The following is a 25754-nucleotide window of genomic DNA, read 5'->3' on the forward strand; positions in this document are numbered from 1 at the left end:
TGATATGTACAGTAAATAGACTGGTCCACTGAGAGGAGACGGACAGTGATATGTACAATAAATAGGAGACTGGTCCACTGAGGGGAGACGGACAGATGGACGCACGGGTGTGTCCAGAGACTATGACCATTATGAAAGATACCAGAAATAAAATCGTGAAACGCACATGATACGACATACCGTGTTATCGATCTTAGCTAATCACCCAACGTACGAAACGAAAATAACCGAATCTGCATGACAACATAATTTTATTCATATTAGCATTACTTCCAAACAGCTATTTAGGGTTGCAAACGAAGCACTGCGCATTTGTATGCCTGCAGACGGAGAATAACATTTAGTCTTGCCAACAATTTTTAAAATATTGAGGGCCTTTGATCCCTATCTCTTTAACATATTTTAAATGAGGTATAAAACACAGACTCCTGTCAAAAATATCCCCCAGAAATTTGGTCTCCACAACTGGAATCGGACCTTTGTCCAAAAACAGATGGTGGCCTCAATGGTGACCTCTTTTTCTGGCATATATATCTTTGATGGGCAGGATTTAGCCCAGTGGTAATGCGTCCGCTTGATGCGCGGTCGGTTTACTTGCGCGCTATAATGTTGAATGTAGTCATGTATACTGTTGCCTACAATTACCGTGGGGGTATGCTGTATGATGTTCTCATTGGCAGTGTCAGTGTCAGCAATTTCATGTCCAGTGTCAGGTACCTGTGTAAAGGAGAGAAATGGTTACTTAATTATAGCTTGGCACATATTGAACTACATGCATGTCTGTTTTCGGAATTAATGTCTGTTTTACATCCCCTAGGAATTGATTTCGGAATTAATGAATGAAAACGTGTTTTTAACTACACCCCTAGAGCACATTGATTTATTAATCAACAGCTATTGGATGTCAAACATTTCGTAATTCTAACATATAGTCTTGGAGAGGAAACCCGCTACATTTGTTTTTTCATTAGTAGCAAGGGATCGTTTATATGCATGATCCCACAGACAGGATAGCACATACCACGACCTATGGTGTACCAGTCGTGGTGCACCGGCTGGAACGAGAAATAGCCCAATGGGTCCACCAACGGCGATCGATCCTAGACTGACCGCACATCAAGCAGACGCTTTACTACTCGGCTATGTACCGCCCCGAATGAATGAACTAATGAATGATTGAATGAACGAATGAATGAATGAATGAATGAATGAATGAATGAATGAATGAATGAATGAATGAATGTTTAAAGACATTCCAGCAAACAAAGATATGTAATGATAAACATAATTTTAAAATTCAAAAATTATTACTAACAGTGGTGTTGACAGCTATAAAAGAGTCATATTTATGAAAGAAAAATAAATGTTATCACCAGACCATGAAACTTTGTATGGAGCTGTGGTGAACAAACCAATATTGCACCGAATTATGAACATAAAGCGAAAAAAATATTTGAAAACATTATCACAGATGCTTATAGAATTAATCTTAAAATGTTCAAGAGGTAATGTTTTATTTAACGACGCACTCAACACATTTTATTTTACGGTTATATGGAGTCAGACATATGGTTAAGGACCACACAGATATTGAGTGAGGAAACCCGCTGTCGCCACTTTATGGGCTACTCTTTTCGATTAGCAGGAAGGGATCTTTTATATGCACAATCCCACAGACAGGATAGCATATACCACGGCCTTTGTTACACCAGTTGTGGAGCACTGGCTGGAACGAGAAGTAGCTTAATGGATCCACTGCCGGGGATCGATCCTAGACCGACAGCGCACCAAACGAACGCTTTATCACTGGGCTACATCCCGCCCCTATGTTCAAGAGATACAGAATGTGTGCTGTATTTGCCACTCTCATGGAAACACATAAGAATGTTGCCACTCCTGCACCTTGATGAAGAACAGCACACGCAGGGGTCTATTTTCTGTCTACCACAGTTATTTGTACAGTGCCTGTGAAACAAAAATGGTTTTGTGTAATGATGCCACTAACGCACGATACACTAATTAATCATCGGCTTTTATATATATCAAACATTTGTGCATTTTGACACTTACTCTTCAAAGGAAACTGCTACATTTTTCCATTAGTACCAAAGGATCTCTTATATGCAATTTCGCATAGACATCACAACACATACAACAGACTTTGATATACCAGTCATTGGGCACTGGTTGGGATGGGACAAAAAAAAACACCACTTGGTGCGCCAAGGATGTTAGGCCTATATCCTACGACTCAAGCACCTCAAGCTAAGCTATACAGACTGAGTCACTTTAGTACCTGTAGAATATAGCATCATATTTAAATAAATAAATAATTTTTAAAAAAGAATAAAAGAAAACACTATTTAGGGCAGGACATAATCCAGTAGTAAAGCGCTTGCTTGATGCACGGTCGGTTTAGGATCGATCCCCGTCAGTGGGTCTATTGGGCTATTTCTTGCTCCACCCAGTGCACCACAACTGGTATATCAAAGGCTGTGGTATGTTCTATCCTGTCATTGGGATGGTGCATACAGGCCCGTAGGAGCCGGGGGCTAGGGGGGCTCAGCCCCCCCCCCCCCCCCCACACACACACACTTTTTTGCTCAAAATGCTAGGAAAACTTCACGCCATCTAATGTTTAAAAATATGGTCCAAAATGTCTCAGGTAATAAGCCGAAAACAAGCCAGAATCGCTATGAAGGGGGTTAATATTTTTAATTTTTTCTTATGATGCTTTTGTGCTTCGCGCCTGCGGCGCTCGCGGTTTCGCACAACACATTTTATACAACCATAAAAATGAGCCCTTCCCCCCCCCCCCCCCCCCCCCCCCCCCCCCCCACTTTGAAAATCCGTCCTACAGGCCTGGCATATAAAAAAGATCCCTTGCTACTAATGGAACAATGTATCGGGTTTCCTCTCCAAGATTATACGTCGAAATTACCAAATGTTTGACATGCAATAGCTGATGATTAATAAATCAATATGCTCTAGTGGTGTCGTTAAATAAAACAACTTTAACTTTTTTGCATATGCCTTTGAGAATCGAAATCCATTGCCTGTTGCACATTGTTGACGTTTATTCAAACAAAGCTGCAAGTTTATAAATAAAATAAAGTTTGTTTTATTTAACGACGCCACGTCATTTTTTTTATCTTATCATCGGCTATTGGACGTCATACATATGGTCATTCTGACACTCTTTTTTAGAGGAAACCCGCTGTCGCCACATAGGCTACTCTTTTACGACATGCAGCAAGGGATCTTTTATTTGCGTTTCCCACAGGCAGGATAGCACAAACCATGGCCTTTGTTGAACCAGTTATGGATCACTGGTCGGTGCAAGTGGTTTACACCTACACATTGAGCCTTGCGGAGCACTCACTCAGGGTTTGGAGTCGGTATCTGGATTAAAAATCCCATGCCTCGACTGGGATCCGAACCCAGTACCTACCAGCCTGTAGACCGATGGCCTAACCACGACGCCACCGAGGCCGGTCCTGCAAGTTTATGATACTCATATTGGACGACCTGTAGCAAATCTGAAAATCATCGACATACATAGGCCTATGAGCTATCAACACAAGGTTTTAAACACTGGGTGATGCTGTTAATTTTCACACAAAAATAAAGTTTCTGACAGGATGCTTCCTTAAGGTCAGGGCCGTACCCTGATCAAAATCCGGGAGGGGGGGGGGGGGGGGGGCACTACTTTTTATAAACAAATGAAACACTATACAAATTAAACCCTGAGGTGTGTATGCTATTTAGATATTCTCAGGGGGGCAACTGCCCCCTCCCGCCTACCGGAAGGTACAGCCCTGGAGGTAGTTTGACCCAAAACAAATTAGAACAGAAATGTTTTTTTGCGTGGGATTGTTGTTGTTGTTTTTTAAAATTCATATATGCATTCTATATATAACATATTAAATGTCCACTTTCGAAACTGAATGCTAAAATGTTTTGTTGATGTTTTTGGGGGAGTTTTTTGTGGAGGTGTGTGTGTGTGGGGGGGGGGTTAAAAAGTTGGCAAAAAGAAAAAAGGGGGATTTTTTGGAATAATTTTGTAAGTTGTCCGATGGCGCGCAGCGGTTGAGGCGTCTAGCAGGGTCCGAGGATAATGCTCCCGGGGAATATTTTAAAATTGGATGGCTTTATTTAACGTGTTTTCTTGGCATCTGAATCGCAAACTTAGTCATTATTTAAGTACTATTTTAAAAAATATTTTAAGGATTATTTTTCAGAGTTTTATAACCCAATGTTTTTTTGTTGTTGTTGCTTCTAAATTAAATGGCCTTAAATGTTCCAGATATCACTGGCTAATTGTAGGGGGGGGGGGGGGGAGGGGGGCGAAAGGGAGACGCAATGTCCTGTAATGATCAGGGTCCGAGATGTCTCGGTAATCCAGGGACATGCTCCTATGGAAAAATGTTTTTAAACAATCAATTTTAAACTATTTTAATGATTTTGCATAACGCAATAATGTTTATTATTATTATTATTATTATTATTATTATTATTATTATTATTATTATTTAGATGGCCTTTAAACGTGCTAAGGTGTTTATGTCTATATTTATTTAGTTATTATTTAGTTACTTATCATTTTGCTGTGTGTTTGTTTATTTGATCATGACTCGATCCAATCTGATTAAAATTAATTCTACTGGTCTACCAGTAGATCTAACAGCATTGCGTGGACTCCCATGTCCAGGTGACATTTCATCTATAAATAACAATTTAAATATCGACCAATTACACTTCGTCTTTTATAAAGTTATTCGGGAGCATACAAATTCTAAAAATATCAGGCGAGACCAATCTGATTAAAATGAGCTCTACTGGTCTCACCAATAGATCTAACAGCATTGCATGGACTCCCATGTCCAGGTGACATTTCATCTATAAATAACAATTTAAATATCGACCAATTACACTTCGCCTCTCATAACGTTATTCGGGATCATACAAATTCTAAAAATATCGGTCGAGACTATTTATGCAATAGGCAAACTTGTTGGTCTATTTCAACTTTGAAAAAACAGGGGGAAAAGTGCAGTAATAAACTCTGGATTGTATAATAGTATAAACAGATTTTATGGCTATATCATCACAGTTTTTTTTCCCGTCTTGAAACGAATTTTATATAAAATTTTATATTGAAATTAGTTTCCTGCATACTTCATAATTCACCCGAATCATTTCGTATACCCTCGACATAATCCAGAATGTTTTCAAATTCTTTTCAAATCACTGGCATGATTTTGCAAGTAAGGTTTTGATTGGTCGAATGAAAGATCAACTGGACATGAGCTCCAACGGACTGCTGTTAGATCCACATGTAATAGCGGAGCTAATTTTAATTAGATTGAGGCGAGACTATCTATGCAATAGGCGAACTTGTTGGTCTATTTCAACATTAAAAAGGAGGGGGGGGGGGGGGTAGTGTAGTAATAAACTCTGGATTGTATACTAGTATAAACAGATTTTATGGCTATACCATCACGGGTTTTTTCTTCTTTTTTTTATTTCTTTTTTTTTTGGGGGGGGGGGGGGGGGTCGTCTTGAAACGAATTTTATATAAAATTTTATTTTGAAATTAGTTCCCGGCATACTTCGTAATTCACCCGAATCATTTCGTATACCCTCGGCATAACCCCAAATCTTTTCAAATTCTTTTCAAATCACTGGCATGATTTTACAAGTAAGGTTTTTATTCGTCGAATGAAAGGTCATGAGCTCCAACGGGCTGCTGTTGGATCCACATGTAATAGTCAGGCGCGGATTTAGTGGGGGGCCCAAGCAGCCCGGGTCTCCCCTATTTTGGGGGTCAAGTTATTATTATTTTTTAACTATCGCATAACTAATGCACTTATTTCCCAATTTTGAAGATAACAAAAACAGTATGACAATACCAAAAACATACGTTAATATAGCTATTTTGTTACTCAGATGCGAGGAGATCGCGTTTCAGGCCACTTAAATTTCAAAACTTCGCGGGGGAGCATGCCCCTGGGCCACTCTAGGAATCTCGGGCGCTTCGCGCCCTGACCCCCCCCCCCCCCCATTTAAAAATCCTGGATCCGCGCCTGATAGTAGAGCTAATTTTAATTAGATTAGACTCGATCCACACTTAACTGAAATATTGCCCAATCAAGCTTATAGTCCTTCCCACAGGTAATGCCTTTGTTCATACTATGGAATTTACTAAAAGTTGTTTCTTTCACACAAACATAGTTGTTGTTGTTGTTTTGTTGGGGTTTTTTTTTGTTGGTTTTTTATTTTTTTGTTGTTTTTTTGTTGGTTTTTTGTTTTTTGGTTATTTCCAATACTCTTTTACTTTACTTCTAACGTCAAACAAAACTAAAATTAAATTATCAAAAAAAAAAAAGCTTCTTTACCGCCCCCCCCCCCCCCCCCACACACACACACAAACCCACGTTTGACTTTCAAACTAGTCTATATGGTTTTTTGCTTCGTTTTGTTTCTGTTGGATTGTTTGGGGGGTTTTCTAAGCGCGATTAGATTGCATGTCCGTATCTTGATTCACTTTCGACGTTGCGGTATTAAATTTATCTTGTGTTCCGGTTTGCATTTTACTCTTACAAAAATGGTGGGCGATAAGCGAATTCCTTTGTGGCTTGACAATGCTAACTTGTTGTCGTTACAAATGTATTGGTAATATCATTTTATTAATACAAAGTATGCCCAATGGAATCAATAACTTTTCCCCCTGTCCCGAGTGAAGAAAGTGTGGTACGTGTCCTAGTTTATCACAAGAATTTGAAATAATGTCCCCATACTTGAGCCGTAGCAGTGTTATTGTTAACGAGTGTTTGTCACACTGAAGTAGTCTGCAGGTAACTGGTGTTTTTGCAGTGAATTTGTGTCAGTAAGTTTTTGTTTTGAATAGTGACAGTGTATGATGGAACGACTAATAATTCTGACACTGACACACCAGCCCCTACATTACTGATGATACTGCAGTGTAAAATCCTGACAAAGTAATGTAGTCGGTAATGTTTCTCGTTGGAAATGCGGACGAAGTAACACATCGTAAATTTTATTGTTGGAGGCTAATCATAGAACATTACATGGCCAGGACATTGGAGATTAGTAGAGCTGGCCGATATTGAAATTTGAGGTCATATTTGTGTTGGGAAACCCAGTGTTGGGCCACCACACCCGATCTAAACATTCCCGTGCTAAGCACAGATTACATTTAATTAACCCAAGTACTTTGCCGTTCGAGAGCTAGACGGACATTTGTATGATTATGATCGCTCTCATATTTAGAGGTTATTCTATAGCAAAAATGCAGAACGGCCAACTACTATACAGCAGACAAAGATTCTCACTCTAATACAACACAAAGTATAAGTTTAATGCTAAATACCTTCACATTGATAATTTTCAAGTTTTCTAACAAAAAATATTTTACATAATAACCACTAATGCACACGAATGCTGGTCAACTCGCCCCATAAACAACTCGCCTCCTACCAACTAGCCCCAGTGTTGGTCAACTTGCCCCAATGTTTGGACAACTTGCCCGAAACTTTACTGTCCATAAATAATTAAAAATAGACATCTACAAGTTTGGTGTCATTTTATTTATTAATATTACAGTGAAACTCTGCTATTATGACCACTTATTAAATAGTTTTATATTGGGGAAATCCTAATACTGGATAAATAATAATCTATTACAATGAACTATCAAGTCTATTTTAACAACGTTCGTGTGTTTGTCCCTTATTTTGTTAAAGAAGTGATTAGGCAAGGCTTTTGGACTCCGACTCGTGTGCATATTCAACCATATTTAATGCACAGTATTGCTTAAAATATTGGTATATTAATTAATAAAATGGTAATGATACGAGTTGACTAAACAGTGTGAGACGAGTTGACCAACCGCTGGGGGGAGTTGGTTTTGGGGCCAGTTGACCTGCTCCCATACACACACTACATGAAGAAACCTGATACCATCCCCGCTTGTAATAATGTTCCCGGTTAAATACATAGGTGATCGACACACCATGCTAAAACAAGCTAGAAAACACACCACAGTTATGTTGAACTATGTGGATAATAAATGTATTTATTGTAGACATTCATCTGTGTTTGTCAATCCTCTATCTAGATACATGTATGTATACTGTAGTTAGTCAATATTAATCAGTGTGTTATTGAATTTTCTCTAGGATTGGTCTTATACAATGAGGAGAGATATGCAGGTGAGTCTAGGAAGTTGTAATTTTTCTTTTCCATTGAATTTATATCTGTGTGTAATCTTCAATTTGTAAAAACTAGTTGCTTACATTTGACATTATGGAAATTGATGTTTCCTCCAATTAGTGTTTGGCAAAGGCATGGTAGATATTTTGGGGGCATTTTAACCATTTTCAGGGCATTTGTTTTCATTAAAGATGAAACATTTATATGAATAAAAATCATGTGCTTGTTTTAATAAATAAATGACAAAATATATTATAACAGGGATATTTTATTAATACTTGCTTTGAGTGTTTTATAAAGGCAATTTTAGAATTAATTACTGAAAAAGGATTGCTTAATCTCAGGGCAACATGGTGCTCATTGAGGCAAAATGGCACCAGACTATAGGCATGGTGCTTCACCATGCTAAAACAAGCTAGGAAAACCACTATCCAGTTCATTATGATTCACTATAGATGCAAGTTTCACAAATCTCTATACATTTCTAAAATGTTTAGTAAAGTTCTGTAGCTAATCAAAATGTTCACGAATATCATAATCATGACATGAATGAATGTGAAACTGAGGAAAAATTTGAGCTCTAATTCTTGGTCAAATGATTTTAACTTCACATGTACACATGTATGATAATGACTGATATATTTACTGTTGTTTATAGGAAATTGTTCCAGGTGTTTTTCTTGGTCCATATGCTGCTGCTATGAAATCTAAGGTAATTGACCATCAGTAACTACCTACAACAAGAAATATCTATAGAAAAATAATCTCCATGGCATTTTGCATAGCAGTTTTGCAGTTGATGTGTAAGTGCAGAGTTTACTGTCTCAGTATTACAACAAAAAAAACCCAATTAATTAAGAAAAGTGATATATATAATCGACAGCTCCGCAGGGCTTCTAGAATTACAAAATCCACTAGCCATGGGATCAGTGATTTAAAACATTTACTAGCCATGATTCAAAATTCACTAGCCTTACTTTACTTAATACAGTTTTACTAATAGTAATAATCAGATATGTTAAAAACATCAAGATTTGGAGGGTTGGTGTGGGGGCAGCATATTCATATTTACAAAATTGACTTGAATGCAGCAGTTGACAACTTGGTTTGCACTAGCCATCTGACATGGCAATAGTAGTTATTTACTAGCCCAACATTGAATAACATTAGCCATGGGAGTGGGGCTACCATAATCTACAAGCCCTGCATGCTGTTTGTTTTATTCTTTGATATTACAGGATGTTTGCCCAGGTTCCCATGTCTAATGGATTAAGAAAATGAGTGCAAGTAAATCATACTTAGGATATTTTTTCAGGCCGCTGAATAATGCAGTACACTGGTCATTGTTAAATTAATTTATTACAACAGTCGAACAGACATACAAGGGTTGGATGAAAAGGTTTGAGCCTAACTATGCTGTACTTTTGGAATGAGTTTCTTTACTAGTTAATTTTCAATGTAGTCCCCTTGACAGTCCACACATTTCTGTTAGCGGTGCTGCAGCGCCTGGATCCCTGCTTTGTTAAAGGTTTCCTCTTGCTCCTCAAAAAAGTCTTGAACGGCAGTTTTGACCTTAGCATCAGCATAAAATTTCTTCATATAAGTCTGAGGGTGCCAGATCAGGGGAGTATGGTGGATGCTGAATGAGGCTGAAGCCATAGTTATGGACAGTAGCCATTGCAATGATGGACTTGTGAGAAGGGGCTGGGTTGTCCTGGTGGAACAAGATACCTTTTGTCAACTTCCCCGGTTGTTTCTTCTTGATAGCTTCACGCAGCTGCCTTAGCAATTTGGCATAGTACTTCCCATTGATGATCTGGCCCTTTGGAAGGTAGTCCACAAACACAACCCCCTTGGCATCCCAAAAAAACTGAGGCAATCACTTTTCCAGCAGATGAAACAACCTTTGCCTTCTTTGGAGGATGTGGCGCTGGGTGTTTCCTCTGCATGGACTGTTTCTTGGTCTCTGGTTCAAAGTGATCGACTCAACACTCATCCCCAGTCAAATAACGTTCAATGAAATCTGCCAGATCTGCTTCAAAAAGTGCCAAGTTTTCCACAGACATGGTCAATCTGGTGCACTTTTGATCAGGGTTCAAAAAAGCGTGGTACCCATGCAGAAACCTTTGACATTCAAAGTTCTTTGGTTAGAATATTCTTGACTCGCTCATGGGAGATGCCAATGGCAGCCGCTATGGAGCGAATAGTTAATCGTCTATCATCCATCACCATTTGGTGCACTTGATCAATCTTTTCTTGTGTGGAGGAAGTTGAAGGCCTGCCAGACCTTGGTTCATCTTCAATGCTTTTTCTCCCCCTCTTGAATTCCGCTGCCCACCTTTTCACAGTGGCAAATGAGGGAGCACTATCTCCTAATGTGCCGACGATATCGGCATGGATTTCCACAGAAGTTAACCCTTTTAAATTCAAATACTTTATGACGGTCCGGTACTACGTTTTCTACATTTTCACGAAACATTGATACTTCTGACCTTGAAAGTCCTGCTGCAGTCACCAAAGATGATGTGAATTTGAAACAAAATAGCTAGTTAGTCATCAGAAGAGCTGAATTATATGTATACCAAGTTTCGCCGCTCTAGCAGCACTCCATCTTAGTTAGGCTCAAAACTGTTAATCACACCCTCATATATCAAATGTATATATTCAATATAATAATAATAATTGGGAAAGTTTAGCATAGAAATTGGGAATTTTTGGTACCACTTTCTTCTGGGAAGGGGCTTGTCTTCAGACCCAGAGAATGCCTGGATAAATCCCAGATATAGTATAATAACACAGGCAATTTAATACAAATACAGGTTGGTGTACCCTCGTTTTTTTTACTAATACTAATCCATATGTATATATAATTGTTTTTTAATTTTCAGATTCAGGTGTTGCAGCAAGCAGGCATCACTCACATTGTGTGCATCAGACATATAGCTGAGTCGCATTTTGTGAAGCCAAATTTCCCAGAATGCTTCTGGTAAAGCTAATATAAACATTTTATTTTTAATGTTAAAAATTATTTAAAATTATATTAAATGTTCAGAATTATTGCAGTTATACTGGTGTGGGAAAAAGTTATACATTTTTGTTGTGATGCATTTTTAACAGATATGATATACTTTCCTATGTAATACAAAACAAAACAAATCATTTTATATTTCTTATGATATAAATTTATTTTCTAACTTAATGAAAACAAAAAGTGATTTAAAGTTTGTTTCTTTTGCTTAATGACACCATTAAAGCATATTGATTTATTAATCATCAATGTCGAACATTTTGTAATTTTTGATATAATATTATAGTCTTACAGAGAAAACCAGGTACATTTTTCCATTAGTAGCATGGGATCTTTTATATGCTCCATCCCACAGACAGGATAGCACATACCATGGCCATTGGTGTACCAGTCGTGGTGCACTGCCTAGAGCAAGAAATAACCCAATGGACCCACCAATGGGAATCAATCCTAAACCGACCGTGCATCAACGAGTGCTTTACCACTGGTCTTTATCCTGCCCCAAAAAGTGTTTTGTTTTTATTCTTTCTTTTCTTTTTATTGTTTATTTAAATATTATAACTTGCAGAATGCTATATTCTACAGGTACTGAAGTACTGAGATGCTGGGGTCGTAGTATCGAACATCCTTGGTGCATCAAGTGTGTTTTGTCTCATCCCAACCAGTGCCTCATGACGTATATAAAAGGCTGTTGTATGTGCTGTCCTGTATAACGAGCTACTCATGGCGCACTAATCTACCAAAACTATATGTAGCTCCCTTCTTTTCCTTTTGGCTGACCCGTTAAAAATTGTGCCTAATTTCCCTCACAAAAACTGCACATCTTTTCTCTTTGGCTTAATCCTACGGGACGTTCCAAATTCCATAGCACCACCATACCACCCTCTGCCTGTTACCGGCCCCGGTCGGACTGCTGGTACTCCCTTGCACCTGCCAGTACAGGCGGTCTCTCTCCCCCCCTCCCCCCTCCAACCCACCCCATCCCTTTCCTGCCCTGGATGGAGGAGCTGGCCGAGGCTGGCACTTGTGCCCAGGACGGGCATGCACTACAACACTTGCTCTGAATGAGCACGTTAAACACTCTGACCTGACCTGACCTGACCTGCTGTCCTGTCTTTGAGAAATTGCATATAAGAGATCCTTTTGTACTAATTGAAAAATGTAGCAGGTTTTCTTTGATGATTGGGTATCAAAATGCACAAATGTTTAACATCTGAAAGCCGATGATTAATTAGTACATGGTGCACTAGTGGAATCATTACACAAAACAGTATTACCATACGTTGTGTCATCCATAAATTTCTACACTATTTTTATTAATATTTTTGGAATTTTAAATTGTTGTTGATCATCATATACCTTTGTTAGCTGGGGTGTCACTAAACAGTGGTACAGCACTTGCTTGATACACAGTCAGTGTGGGATCGATTCCCGTCGGTGGGCCCATTGGGCTATTTCTTGTTCCAGCCAATGCACCACGACTGGTATATTAAATGCCATGGTATGTGCTATCCTGTCTGTGGAATGGAAAAGAGTAGTCCATGAAGTGGTGACAGCAGGTTTCCTCTCTCAATATCTGTGTGGTCCTTAACCATATGTCTGATGCCATATGAAATAAAATGTGTTGAGTGCATCGTTAAATAAATTTTTTTTTTTTTTTTTTCATTCATTCATTCAAGAAACTAGATATGCATGTAGTTTAATATGTGCCAAGTTGTAATCAAGTAGCCATTTCTCTCCTTTACATAGGTACCTGACACTGGACATTGCCGACACTGCCACTGAGAACATCATACAGCATATCCCCAAGGTACTTGTAGTTCACAGTTTACATGACTACATTGAACACTGTAGCTCGCAAGAGTTTTGCCCGAAAATGCTAGAATATGGATAAAAACATTTATTCACGGCCAAACGGCTACCTGTATATAGAGATGTACAGAATCACTGACAACTAATGTTTTGTGAAGAATGATGCAAATACATGATGAGATGGTTTCAGACCAGCTCATGTTGCCTGAATATCTCTATGATTTTTGCTCAAATTCACGGATTTTTATCCAGCATTGGTGGAGGGTGGGTGCAGTTGGGCTCCCTGTTTCATACGCTTGTAATTAAATTTTCATTACATTCATTACAACTTAATGTCATCCCATTGGTCCATACGTTGCAATGGAAGTTTGTTCAATTCTCGATGAATGTAAAAAATTATGTTGTCGGTGAACGTCATATCTGATGACGTCATTTTATAAGGGCAAGTTGTCTTATTGAGTGTTATTGTTTATGGACCAAAGATAATTGAAAGTAAAGTATGAAGTTTTAGTGTTATTATTAGTAAGTATGATTCAAATTTAATTATACGTATTCTCTGTTATTTCTTTTACGTTTATCTGGGTATGAACCAAAAAAAAAAATCCGCAAACCTGTTGGAGAACGGCTTTGCCAATTCACACAGTTTACTGATGATTTTTTTTGTTGTCATACCAGATGAACGAAAAAGAACAGACAATCCTTAAATGCATAACTAGTAGAACAAAGACTGTGGTATATGCTATCATGTCTGTTGTATGATGCATATAAAAGAGCCCTTACTGCTAATGGAAAAAATGTAGCAGGTTTCCTAATATGTCAAAATTATCAAATGTCTGACATCCATTAGTGAATAAATAAATCAATGTGCTCCAGTGGTGTTGTTAAACAAAACAAACTAGAACGTTTAATATAATACATCTGCATTTCTTTGTTACATTCAGGTGAAGCGCTTTGTGGATGAGTGTTTACACAAAGGTGGAAAGGTTCTAATACACGGAAATGCTGGTATTTCTAGAAGGTGAATTTCTACTTACTATCATTCGTTTAAAATACACTCCATATTAATTGTTTTATTGAAAAGAAAGTTGTTATTTTGTGCCATGCTGTTTTAGTAAAGTAATTTTTTTTTTTAATCGGAGCAGACATCTTGTTTGTGTTTTTTTAACTGGTACAGACAATAAGCAAGCTAGGGTTCTTATGCATTCTGAAAATCCTGGAATGTCCTTGAGTTTTGTGATTTTAAAACCCATGCCTGGAATGTCCTGGAAAAAGCATTAAATTGTATTGTGTCCTGGAAATTTAGGCTAAAATTTTGGTGGTTTATTTTTTTCACATCTTTACTGTTTTTTTGACAATTTGTTATAAAAACATACATTGATTGAACATTTCATGTCCTGGAATGTTTTTGAATTTTTTTTAAAGTTCTGGAAATGTCCTTTAAATTTATGTCTTTTTCAAGTGTAAGGCGTTTTACAGATCTGCAAATTCCCAAATTTTGTGTGGTCAAAATTATTTCTGGACACATGCTTGATGGGTTTATAAAAAAAACCCCACAATATAATCCAGAAAAAGAATCGTGGTACTCTTTGCATTATTGTGGTCTTGAAGAACATATATGAGAGAGAAATTTCTTCTTCATTCCTGTTCACTGACACAAACCTTGCTCTTTAAAAGAACCTTCACTCAATCTCAAGACTAGTTCAAGGAGAGTAATTTTAGCTCCCTTAGCATGTCAATTTATATGGTATCAATATGGTAATATCCTAAATGGTTTCCCATAATCTAAGTTAATAATAATCACTTCCCTCAATCTTTTCATGGCTTCCAGATTATGGTAGCCCCACTCCCATGGCTAATGATATTCAGTGTGAGCTAGTAAATAACTACTACGGCTAGCGAAAAAAAAAAAAAGGTCAAATGTTGCAGTTCAGTCTATTTTGTAAATATGAATATCATGTCCCCACCTACAACCCCCAATGTTTGTGTTTTTAAGCTCTATCTCCCTTTTCAGGTGACTTATCTGATTATTACTATTTAGTAAAATTGTATTAACTTAAAGTAAGGTAGGGCTAGTGAATTTTTAATCGTGGTAGTACATTTTTAAAATCTCTGATCCCATGGCTAGTGGATTTTATCAAAATTCTAGAAGCCCTGATTTTTCTTGTTGAGCTTAACTCGATAATTTTCATGAAGAGGTGTGTAATGATTGAGATTCTGTTGCTGTACATTATGAAGTCAATAAATGTGTTGCATGTGAGAACAATAACTTTTAAATTGTCACATTTCGGTAGGATCAATCCCCGTTGGTAGACCCACTGCGCTATTTCTTGTTACAGCCAGTGCTCCACAACTGGTGTAACAAAGGCTGTGGCTTGTACTATCCTGTCTGTGGGATGGTGCATATAAAAGATCCCTTGCTGCTAATCGAAAAGAGTAGCCCATGAAGTGGCAACACTGGGTTTCGTCTCTCAATATCTCTGTGGTCTTTAACTGTATGAGTGCGTCATTAAATAAAACATTCCTTCCTTCCTTCCTTCTCACAGGATGATACGTTATTTATAACTATAACCCTTAAAGTGACAGATTTCAGTTTTTAAACACTACGGCATATTTTCCACTATTTTAGCCATTTTTCATCATTAAAATCAGATGTTACTTAGATTTTATTCCTTAAATTATCCATTTCCATACATCGAAAGTGTTAGTGGTCATTCTTTTGTTTCTAATATTGTGAAATACTTTTTTCATATTTTTAAAACCCCACATGCCTTTGAGAAGTGACAGTTATGGACACGAACTGTAGTGTATAAATTTTAAGAATATTTTCCCCATTTTAACATCACATGTGTTACTGTATCCAAATGTGTTACAGTTTTGTAGATTACAGACATGATTGCTTTCCATTATAAAACAGATTTCCGCTTTTTAAATATTCCTTTACCGATTTTTATTTTCCGCTTGTTATAATTTTTAACGAGTGGCTATAACTCAGTCTGAATTAACATTGCTATGTTCGAGTATAATCGTTTTTTGTGGTAGGGTGCACAATCATGTCTGACATTAAGTAAACTCAGTGTCCATTTTTGTTGACTGAAACTAGGTTCTACGCCTTTAAGAAATGAAACATGCTGGTACTTTCAGAGATTTAAATGCAGCCTTAAATCATCATAGCCAGATTATTAAAGACTAAACTTATGTTTTATTTTAGTGCAGCGCTTGTGATTGCCTATGTGATGGAGAAATATGGCCTCTCACACAAGTAAGTACCTTGATTACTTACCTTTTTGAAGGGGTGGGACGTAGCCCAGTGGTGAAGCGCTTGTGATTGCCTATGTGATGGAGAAATACGGCCTCTCACACAAGTAAGTACCTTGATTACTTACCTTTTTGAAGGGGTGGGACGTAGCCCAGTGGTGAAGCGCTTGTGATTGCCTATGTGATGGAGAAATATGGCCTCTCACACAAGTAAGTACTTTAATTACTTACCTTTTTGAAGGGGTGGGACGTAGCCCAGTGGTGAAGCGCTTGTGATTGCCTATGTGATGGAGAAATATGGCCTCTCACACAAGTAAGTACCTTGATTACTTACCTTTTTGAAGGGGTGGGACGTAGCCCAGTGGTGAAGCGCTTGTGATTGCCTATGTGATGGAGAAATACGGCCTCTCACACAAGTAAGTACCTTGATTACTTACCTTTTTGAAGGGGTGGGACGTAGCCCAGTGGTGAAGCGCTTGTGATTGCCTATGTGATGGAGAAATATGGCCTCTCACACAAGTAAGTACTTTAATTACTTACCTTTTTGAAGGGGTGGGACGTAGCCCAGTGGTGAAGCGCTTGTGATTGCCTATGTGATGGAGAAATATGGCCTCTCACACAAGTAAGTACCTTGATTACTTACCTTTTTGAAGGGGTGGGACGTAGCCCAGTGGTGAAGCGCTTGTGATTGCCTATGTGATGGAGAAATACGGCCTCTCACACAAGTAAGTACCTTGATTACTTACCTTTTTGAAGGGGTGGGACGTAGCCCAGTGGTGAAGTGCTTGTGATTGCCTATGTGATGGAGAAATACGGCCTCTCACACAAGTAAGTACTTTAATTACTTACCTTTTTGAAGGGGTGGGACGTAGCCCAGTGGTGAAGCGCTTGTGATTGCCTATGTGATGGAGAAATATGGCCTCTCACACAAGTAAGTACCTTGATTACTTACCTTTTTGAAGGGGTGGGACGTAGCCCAGTGGTGAAGCGCTTGTGATTGCCTATGTGATGGAGAAATATGGCCTCTCACACAAGTAAGTACCTTGATTACTTACCTTTTTGAAGGGGTGGGACGTAGCCCAGTGGTGAAGCACTTGTGATTGCCTATGTGATGGAGAAATATGGCCTCTCACACAAGTAAGTACCTTGATTACTTACCTTTTTGAAGGTGTGGGACGTAGCCCACTGGTGAAGCGCTTGTGATTGCCTATGTGATGGAGAAATACGGCCTCTCACACAAGTAAGTACCTTGAATACTTACCTTTTTGAAGGGGTGGGACGTAGCCTGGTGGTGAAGCGCTTGTGATTGCCTATGTGATGGAGAAATATGGCCTCTCACACAAGTAAGTACTTTAATTACTTACCTTTTTGAAGGGGTGGGACGTAGCCCAGTGGTGAAGCGCTTGTGATTGCCTATTTGATGGAGAAATACGGCCTCTCACACAAGTAAGTACTTTAATTACTTACCTTTTTGAAGGGGTGGGACGTAGCTCAGTGGTGAAGCGCTTGTGATTGCCTATGTGATGGAGAAATATGGCCTCTCACACAAGTAAGTACCTTGATTACTTACCTTTTTGAAGGGGTGGGACGTAGCCCAGTGGTGAAGCGCTTGTGATTGCCTATGTGATGGAGAAATATGGCCTCTCACACAAGTAAGTACCTTGATTACTTACCTTTTTGAAGGGGTGGGACGTAGCCCAGTGGTGAAGCGCTTGTGATTGCCTATGTGATGGAGAAATATGGCCTCTCACACAAGTAAGTACCTTGAATACTTACCTTTTTGAAGGGGTGGGACGTAGCCTGGTGGTGAAGCGCTTGTGATTGCCTATGTGATGGAGAAATACGGCCTCTCACACAAGTAAGTACTTTAATTACTTACCTTTTTGAAGGGGTGGGACGTAGCCCAGTGGTGAAGCGCTTGTGATTGCCTATGTGATGGAGAAATATGGCCTCTCACACAAGTAAGTACCTTGATTACTTACCTTTTTGAAGGGGTGGGACGTAGCCCAGTGGTGAAACGCTTGTGATTGCCTATGTGATGGAGAAATATGGCCTCTCACACAAGTAAGTACTTTAATTACTTACCTTTTTGAAGGGGTGGGACGTAGCCCAGTGGTGAAGCGCTTGTGATTGCCTATGTGATGGAGAAATATGGCCTCTCACACAAGTAAGTACTTTAATTACTTACCTTTTTGAAGGGGTGGGACGTAGCCCAGTGGTGAAGCGCTTGTGATTGCCTATGTGATGGAGAAATATGGCCTCTCACACAAGTAAGTACCTTGATTACTTACCTTTTTGAAGGGGTGGGACGTAGCCCAGTGGTGAAGCGCTTGTGATTGCCTATGTGATGGAGAAATATGGCCTCTCACACAAGTAAGTACCTTGATTACTTACCTTTTTGAAGGGGTGGGACGTAGCCCAGTGGTGAAGCGCTTGTGATTGCCTATGTGATGGAGAAATATGGCCTCTCACACAAGTAAGTACTTTAATTACTTACCTTTTTGAAGGGGTGGGACGTAGCCCAGTGGTGAAGCGCTTGTGATTGCCTATGTGATGGAGAAATATGGCCTCTCACACAAGTAAGTACCTTGATTACTTACCTTTTTGAAGGGGTGGGACGTAGCCCAGTGGTGAAGCGCTTGTGATTGCCTATGTGATGGAGAAATATGGCCTCTCACACAAGTAAGTACCTTCCATTCTTACCTTTTTGAAGGGGTGGGACGTAGCCTGGTGGTGAAGCGCTTGTGATTGCCTATGTGATGGAGAAATATGGCCTCTCACACAAGTAAGTATTTTAATTACTTACCTTTTTGAAGGGGTGGGACGTAGCCCAGTGGTGAAGCGCTTGTGATTGCCTATGTGATGGAGAAATATGGCCTCTCACACAAGTAAGTACTTTAATTACTTACCTTTTTGAAGGGGTGGGACGTAGCCCAGTGGTGAAGCGCTTGTGATTGCCTATGTGATGGAGAAATATGGCCTCTCACACAAGTAAGTACCTTGATTACTTACCTTTTTGAAGGGGTGGGACGTAGCCCAGTGGTGAAGCGCTTGTGATTGCCTATGTGATGGAGAAATATGGCCTCTCACACAAGTAAGTACCTTGATTACTTACCTTTTTGAAGGGGTGGGACGTAGCCCAGTGGTGAAGCGCTTGTGATTGCCTATGTGATGGAGAAATATGGCCTCTCACACAAGTAAGTACTTTAATTACTTACCTTTTTGAAGGGGTGGGACGTAGCCCAGTGGTGAAGCGCTTGTGATTGCCTATGTGATGGAGAAATATGGCCTCTCACACAAGTAAGTACTTTAATTACTTACCTTTTTGAAGGGGTGGGACGTAGCCCAGTGGTGAAGCGCTTGTGATTGCCTATGTGATGGAGAAATATGGCCTCTCACACAAGTAAGTACCTTGATTACTTACCTTTTTGAAGGGGTGGGACGTAGCCCAGTGGTGAAGCGCTTGTGATTGCCTATGTGATGGAGAAATATGGCCTCTCACACAAGTAAGTACCTTGATTACTTACCTTTTTGAAGGGGTGGGACGTAGCCCAGTGGTGAAGCGCTTGTGATTGCCTATGTGATGGAGAAATATGGCCTCTCACACAAGTAAGTACCTTGATTACTTACCTTTTTGAAGGGGTGGGACGTAGCCCAGTGGTGAAGCGCTTGTGATTGCCTATGTGATGGAGAAATATGGCCTCTCACACAAGTAAGTACCTTGATTACTTACCTTTTTGAAGGGGTGGGACGTAGCCCAGTGGTGAAGCGCTTGTGATTGCCTATGTGATGGAGAAATATGGCCTCTCACACAAGTAAGTACCTTGATTACTTACCTTTTTGAAGGGGTGGGACGTAGCCCAGTGGTGAAGCGCTTGTGATTGCCTATGTGATGGAGAAATATGGCCTCTCACACAAGTAAGTACCTTGATTACTTACCTTTTTGAAGGGGTGGGACGTAGCCCAGTGGTGAAGCGCTTGTGATTGCCTATGTGATGGAGAAATATGGCCTCTCACACAAGTAAGTACCTTGATTACTTACCTTTTTGAAGGGGTGGGACGTAGCCCAGTGGTGAAGCGCTTGTGATTGCCTATGTGATGGAGAAATATGGCCTCTCACACAAGTAAGTACCTTGATTACTTACCTTTTTGAAGGGGTGGGACGTAGCCCAGTGGTGAAGCGCTTGTGATTGCCTATGTGATGGAGAAATATGGCCTCTCACACAAGTAAGTACCTTGATTACTTACCTTTTTGAAGGGGTGGGACGTAGCCCAGTGGTGAAGCGCTTGTGATTGCCTATGTGATGGAGAAATATGGCCTCTCACACAAGTAAGTACTTTGATTACTTACCTTTTTGAAGGGGTGGGACGTAGCCCAGTGGTGAAGCGCTTGTGATTGCCTATGTGATGGAGAAATATGGCCTCTCACACAAGTAAGTACCTTGATTACTTACCTTTTTGAAGGGGTGGGACGTAGCCCAGTGGTGAAGCGCTTGTGATTGCCTATGTGATGGAGAAATATGGCCTCTCACACAAGTAAGTACCTTGATTACTTACCTTTTTGAAGGGGTGGGACGTAGCCCAGTGGTGAAGCGCTTGTGATTGCCTATGTGATGGAGAAATATGGCCTCTCACACAAGTAAGTACCTTGATTACTTACCTTTTTGAAGGGGTGGGACGTAGCCCAGTGGTGAAGCGCTTGTGATTGCCTATGTGATGGAGAAATATGGCCTCTCACACAAGTAAGTACCTTGATTACTTACCTTTTTGAAGGGGTGGGACGTAGCCCAGTGGTGAAGCGCTTGTGATTGCCTATGTGATGGAGAAATATGGCCTCTCACACAAGTAAGTACCTTGATTACTTACCTTTTTGAAGGGGTGGGACGTAGCCCAGTGGTGAAGCGCTTGTGATTGCCTATGTGATGGAGAAATATGGCCTCTCACACAAGTAAGTACCTTGATTACTTACCTTTTTGAAGGGGTGGGACGTAGCCCAGTGGTGAAGCGCTTGTGATTGCCTATGTGATGGAGAAATATGGCCTCTCACACAAGTAAGTACCTTGATTACTTACCTTTTTGAAGGGGTGGGACGTAGCCCAGTGGTGAAGCGCTTGTGATTGCCTATGTGATGGAGAAATATGGCCTCTCACACAAGTAAGTACCTTGATTACTTACCTTTTTGAAGGGGTGGGACGTAGCCCAGTGGTGAAGCGCTTGTGATTGCCTATGTGATGGAGAAATATGGCCTCTCACACAAGTAAGTACCTTGATTACTTACCTTTTTGAAGGGGTGGGACGTAGCCCAGTGGTGAAGCGCTTGTGATTGCCTATGTGATGGAGAAATATGGCCTCTCACACAAGTAAGTACCTTGATTACTTACCTTTTTGAAGGGGTGGGACGTAGCCCAGTGGTGAAGCGCTTGTGATTGCCTATGTGATGGAGAAATATGGCCTCTCACACAAGTAAGTACCTTGATTACTTACCTTTTTGAAGGGGTGGGACGTAGCCCAGTGGTGAAGCGCTTGTGATTGCCTATGTGATGGAGAAATATGGCCTCTCACACAAGTAAGTACCTTAATTACTTACCTTTTTGAAGGGGTGGGACGTAGCCCAGTGGTGAAGCGCTTGTGATTGCCTATGTGATGGAGAAATATGGCCTCTCACACAAGTAAGTACCTTGATTACTTACCTTTTTGAAGGGGTGGGACGTAGCCCAGTGGTGAAGCGCTTGTGATTGCCTATGTGATGGAGAAATATGGCCTCTCACACAAGTAAGTACCTTGATTACTTACCTTTTTGAAGGGGTGGGACGTAGCCCAGTGGTGAAGCGCTTGTGATTGCCTATGTGATGGAGAAATATGGCCTCTCACACAAGTAAGTACCTTGATTACTTACCTTTTTGAAGGGGTGGGACGTAGCCCAGTGGTGAAGCGCTTGTGATTGCCTATGTGATGGAGAAATATGGCCTCTCACACAAGTAAGTACCTTGATTACTTACCTTTTTGAAGGGGTGGGACGTAGCCCAGTGGTGAAGCGCTTGTGATTGCCTATGTGATGGAGAAATATGGCCTCTCACACAAGTAAGTACCTTGATTACTTACCTTTTTGAAGGGGTGGGACGTAGCCCAGTGGTGAAGCGCTTGTGATTGCCTATGTGATGGAGAAATATGGCCTCTCACACAAGTAAGTACCTTGATTACTTACCTTTTTGAAGGGGTGGGACGTAGCCCAGTGGTGAAGCGCTTGTGATTGCCTATGTGATGGAGAAATATGGCCTCTCACACAAGTAAGTACCTTGATTACTTACCTTTTTGAAGGGGTGGGACGTAGCCCAGTGGTGAAGCGCTTGTGATTGCCTATGTGATGGAGAAATATGGCCTCTCACACAAGTAAGTACCTTGATTACTTACCTTTTTGAAGGGGTGGGACGTAGCCCAGTGGTGAAGCGCTTGTGATTGCCTATGTGATGGAGAAATATGGCCTCTCACACAAGTAAGTACCTTGATTACTTACCTTTTTGAAGGGGTGGGACGTAGCCCAGTGGTGAAGCGCTTGTGATTGCCTATGTGATGGAGAAATATGGCCTCTCACACAAGTAAGTACCTTGATTACTTACCTTTTTGAAGGGGTGGGACGTAGCCCAGTGGTGAAGCGCTTGTGATTGCCTATGTGATGGAGAAATATGGCCTCTCACACAAGTAAGTACCTTGATTACTTACCTTTTTGAAGGGGTGGGACGTAGCCCAGTGGTGAAGCGCTTGTGATTGCCTATGTGATGGAGAAATATGGCCTCTCACACAAGTAAGTACCTTGATTACTTACCTTTTTGAAGGGGTGGGACGTAGCCCAGTGGTGAAGCGCTTGTGATTGCCTATGTGATGGAGAAATATGGCCTCTCACACAAGTAAGTACCTTGATTACTTACCTTTTTGAAGGGGTGGGACGTAGCCCAGTGGTGAAGCGCTTGTGATTGCCTATGTGATGGAGAAATATGGCCTCTCACACAAGTAAGTACCTTGATTACTTACCTTTTTGAAGGGGTGGGACGTAGCCCAGTGGTGAAGCGCTTGTGATTGCCTATGTGATGGAGAAATATGGCCTCTCACACAAGTAAGTACTATGTGATGGAGAAATATGGCCTCTCACACAAGTAAGTACTTAATTACTTACCTTTTTGAAGGGGTGGGACGTAGCCCAGTGGTGAAGCGCTTGTGATTGCCTATGTGATGGAGAAATATGGCCTCTCACACAAGTAAGTACCTTGATTACTTACCTTTTTGAAGGGGTGGGACGTAGCCCAGTGGTGAAGCGCTTGTGATTGCCTATGTGATGGAGAAATATGGCCTCTCACACAAGTAAGTACCTTGATTACTTACCTTTTTGAAGGGGTGGGACGTAGCCCAGTGGTGAAGCGCTTGTGATTGCCTATGTGATGGAGAAATATGGCCTCTCACACAAGTAAGTACCTTGATTACTTACCTTTTTGAAGGGGTGGGACGTAGCCCAGTGGTGAAGCGCTTGTGATTGCCTATGTGATGGAGAAATATGGCCTCTCACACAAGTAAGTACCTTGATTACTTACCTTTTTGAAGGGGTGGGACGTAGCCCAGTGGTGAAGCGCTTGTGATTGCCTATGTGATGGAGAAATATGGCCTCTCACACAAGTAAGTACCTTGATTACTTACCTTTTTGAAGGGGTGGGACGTAGCCCAGTGGTGAAGCGCTTGTGATTGCCTATGTGATGGAGAAATATGGCCTCTCACACAAGTAAGTACCTTGATTACTTACCTTTTTGAAGGGGTGGGACGTAGCCCAGTGGTGAAGCGCTTGTGATTGCCTATGTGATGGAGAAATATGGCCTCTCACACAAGTAAGTACCTTGATTACTTACCTTTTTGAAGGGGTGGGACGTAGCCCAGTGGTGAAGCGCTTGTGATTGCCTATGTGATGGAGAAATATGGCCTCTCACACAAGTAAGTACCTTGATTACTTACCTTTTTGAAGGGGTGGGACGTAGCCCAGTGGTGAAGCGCTTGTGATTGCCTATGTGATGGAGAAATATGGCCTCTCACACAAGTAAGTACTTTAATTACTTACCTTTTTGAAGGGGTGGGACGTAGCCCAGTGGTGAAGCGCTTGTGATTGCCTATGTGATGGAGAAATATGGCCTCTCACACAAGTAAGTACCTTGATTACTTACCTTTTTGAAGGGGTGGGACGTAGCCCAGTGGTGAAGCGCTTGTGATTGCCTATGTGATGGAGAAATATGGCCTCTCACACAAGTAAGTACCTTGATTACTTACCTTTTTGAAGGGGTGGGACGTAGCCCAGTGGTGAAGCGCTTGTGATTGCCTATGTGATGGAGAAATATGGCCTCTCACACAAGTAAGTACCTTGATTACTTACCTTTTTGAAGGGGTGGGACGTAGCCCAGTGGTGAAGCGCTTGTGATTGCCTATGTGATGGAGAAATATGGCCTCTCACACAAGTAAGTACCTTGATTACTTACCTTTTTGAAGGGGTGGGACGTAGCCCAGTGGTGAAGCGCTTGTGATTGCCTATGTGATGGAGAAATATGGCCTCTCACACAAGTAAGTACCTTGATTACTTACCTTTTTGAAGGGGTGGGACGTAGCCCAGTGGTGAAGCGCTTGTGATTGCCTATGTGATGGAGAAATATGGCCTCTCACACAAGTAAGTACCTTGATTACTTACCTTTTTGAAGGGGTGGGACGTAGCCCAGTGGTGAAGCGCTTGTGATTGCCTATGTGATGGAGAAATATGGCCTCTCACACAAGTAAGTACCTTGATTACTTACCTTTTTGAAGGGGTGGGACGTAGCCCAGTGGTGAAGCGCTTGTGATTGCCTATGTGATGGAGAAATATGGCCTCTCACACAAGTAAGTACCTTGATTACTTACCTTTTTGAAGGGGTGGGACGTAGCCCAGTGGTGAAGCGCTTGTGATTGCCTATGTGATGGAGAAATATGGCCTCTCACACAAGTAAGTACCTTGATTACTTACCTTTTTGAAGGGGTGGGACGTAGCCCAGTGGTGAAGCGCTTGTGATTGCCTATGTGATGGAGAAATATGGCCTCTCACACAAGTAAGTACCTTGATTACTTACCTTTTTGAAGGGGTGGGACGTAGCCCAGTGGTGAAGCGCTTGTGATTGCCTATGTGATGGAGAAATATGGCCTCTCACACAAGTAAGTACCTTGATTACTTACCTTTTTGAAGGGGTGGGACGTAGCCCAGTGGTGAAGCGCTTGTGATTGCCTATGTGATGGAGAAATATGGCCTCTCACACAAGTAAGTACCTTGATTACTTACCTTTTTGAAGGGGTGGGACGTAGCCCAGTGGTGAAGCGCTTGTGATTGCCTATGTGATGGAGAAATATGGCCTCTCACACAAGTAAGTAC

At 40.8% G+C, this 25754-nt stretch overlaps 1 protein-coding gene across 1 annotated transcript in view; it reads left to right on the plus strand.

The window, feature by feature from the left end:
• The first annotated feature begins 6615 nt into the window (after positions 1-6615).
• The window catches only part of LOC121370838 (serine/threonine/tyrosine-interacting protein A-like), a 31613-nt gene continuing 12474 nt past the window's right edge, over positions 6616-25754 (plus strand). Inside the window, exons 1-7 of the mRNA XM_041496341.1 lie at positions 6616-6753; positions 8202-8234; positions 8894-8947; positions 11124-11221; positions 13013-13073; positions 14017-14093; positions 16284-16334. Of these exons, the coding sequence (XP_041352275.1) occupies positions 6709-6753; positions 8202-8234; positions 8894-8947; positions 11124-11221; positions 13013-13073; positions 14017-14093; positions 16284-16334 (419 nt within the window). The 5' untranslated portion in view covers positions 6616-6708. The remainder of the gene's footprint in view (positions 6754-8201; positions 8235-8893; positions 8948-11123; positions 11222-13012; positions 13074-14016; positions 14094-16283; positions 16335-25754) is intronic.

This window comes from Gigantopelta aegis, chromosome 4, assembly GCF_016097555.1.
Source record: "Gigantopelta aegis isolate Gae_Host chromosome 4, Gae_host_genome, whole genome shotgun sequence".
NCBI lineage: Eukaryota > Metazoa > Mollusca > Gastropoda > Neomphalida > Peltospiridae > Gigantopelta > Gigantopelta aegis.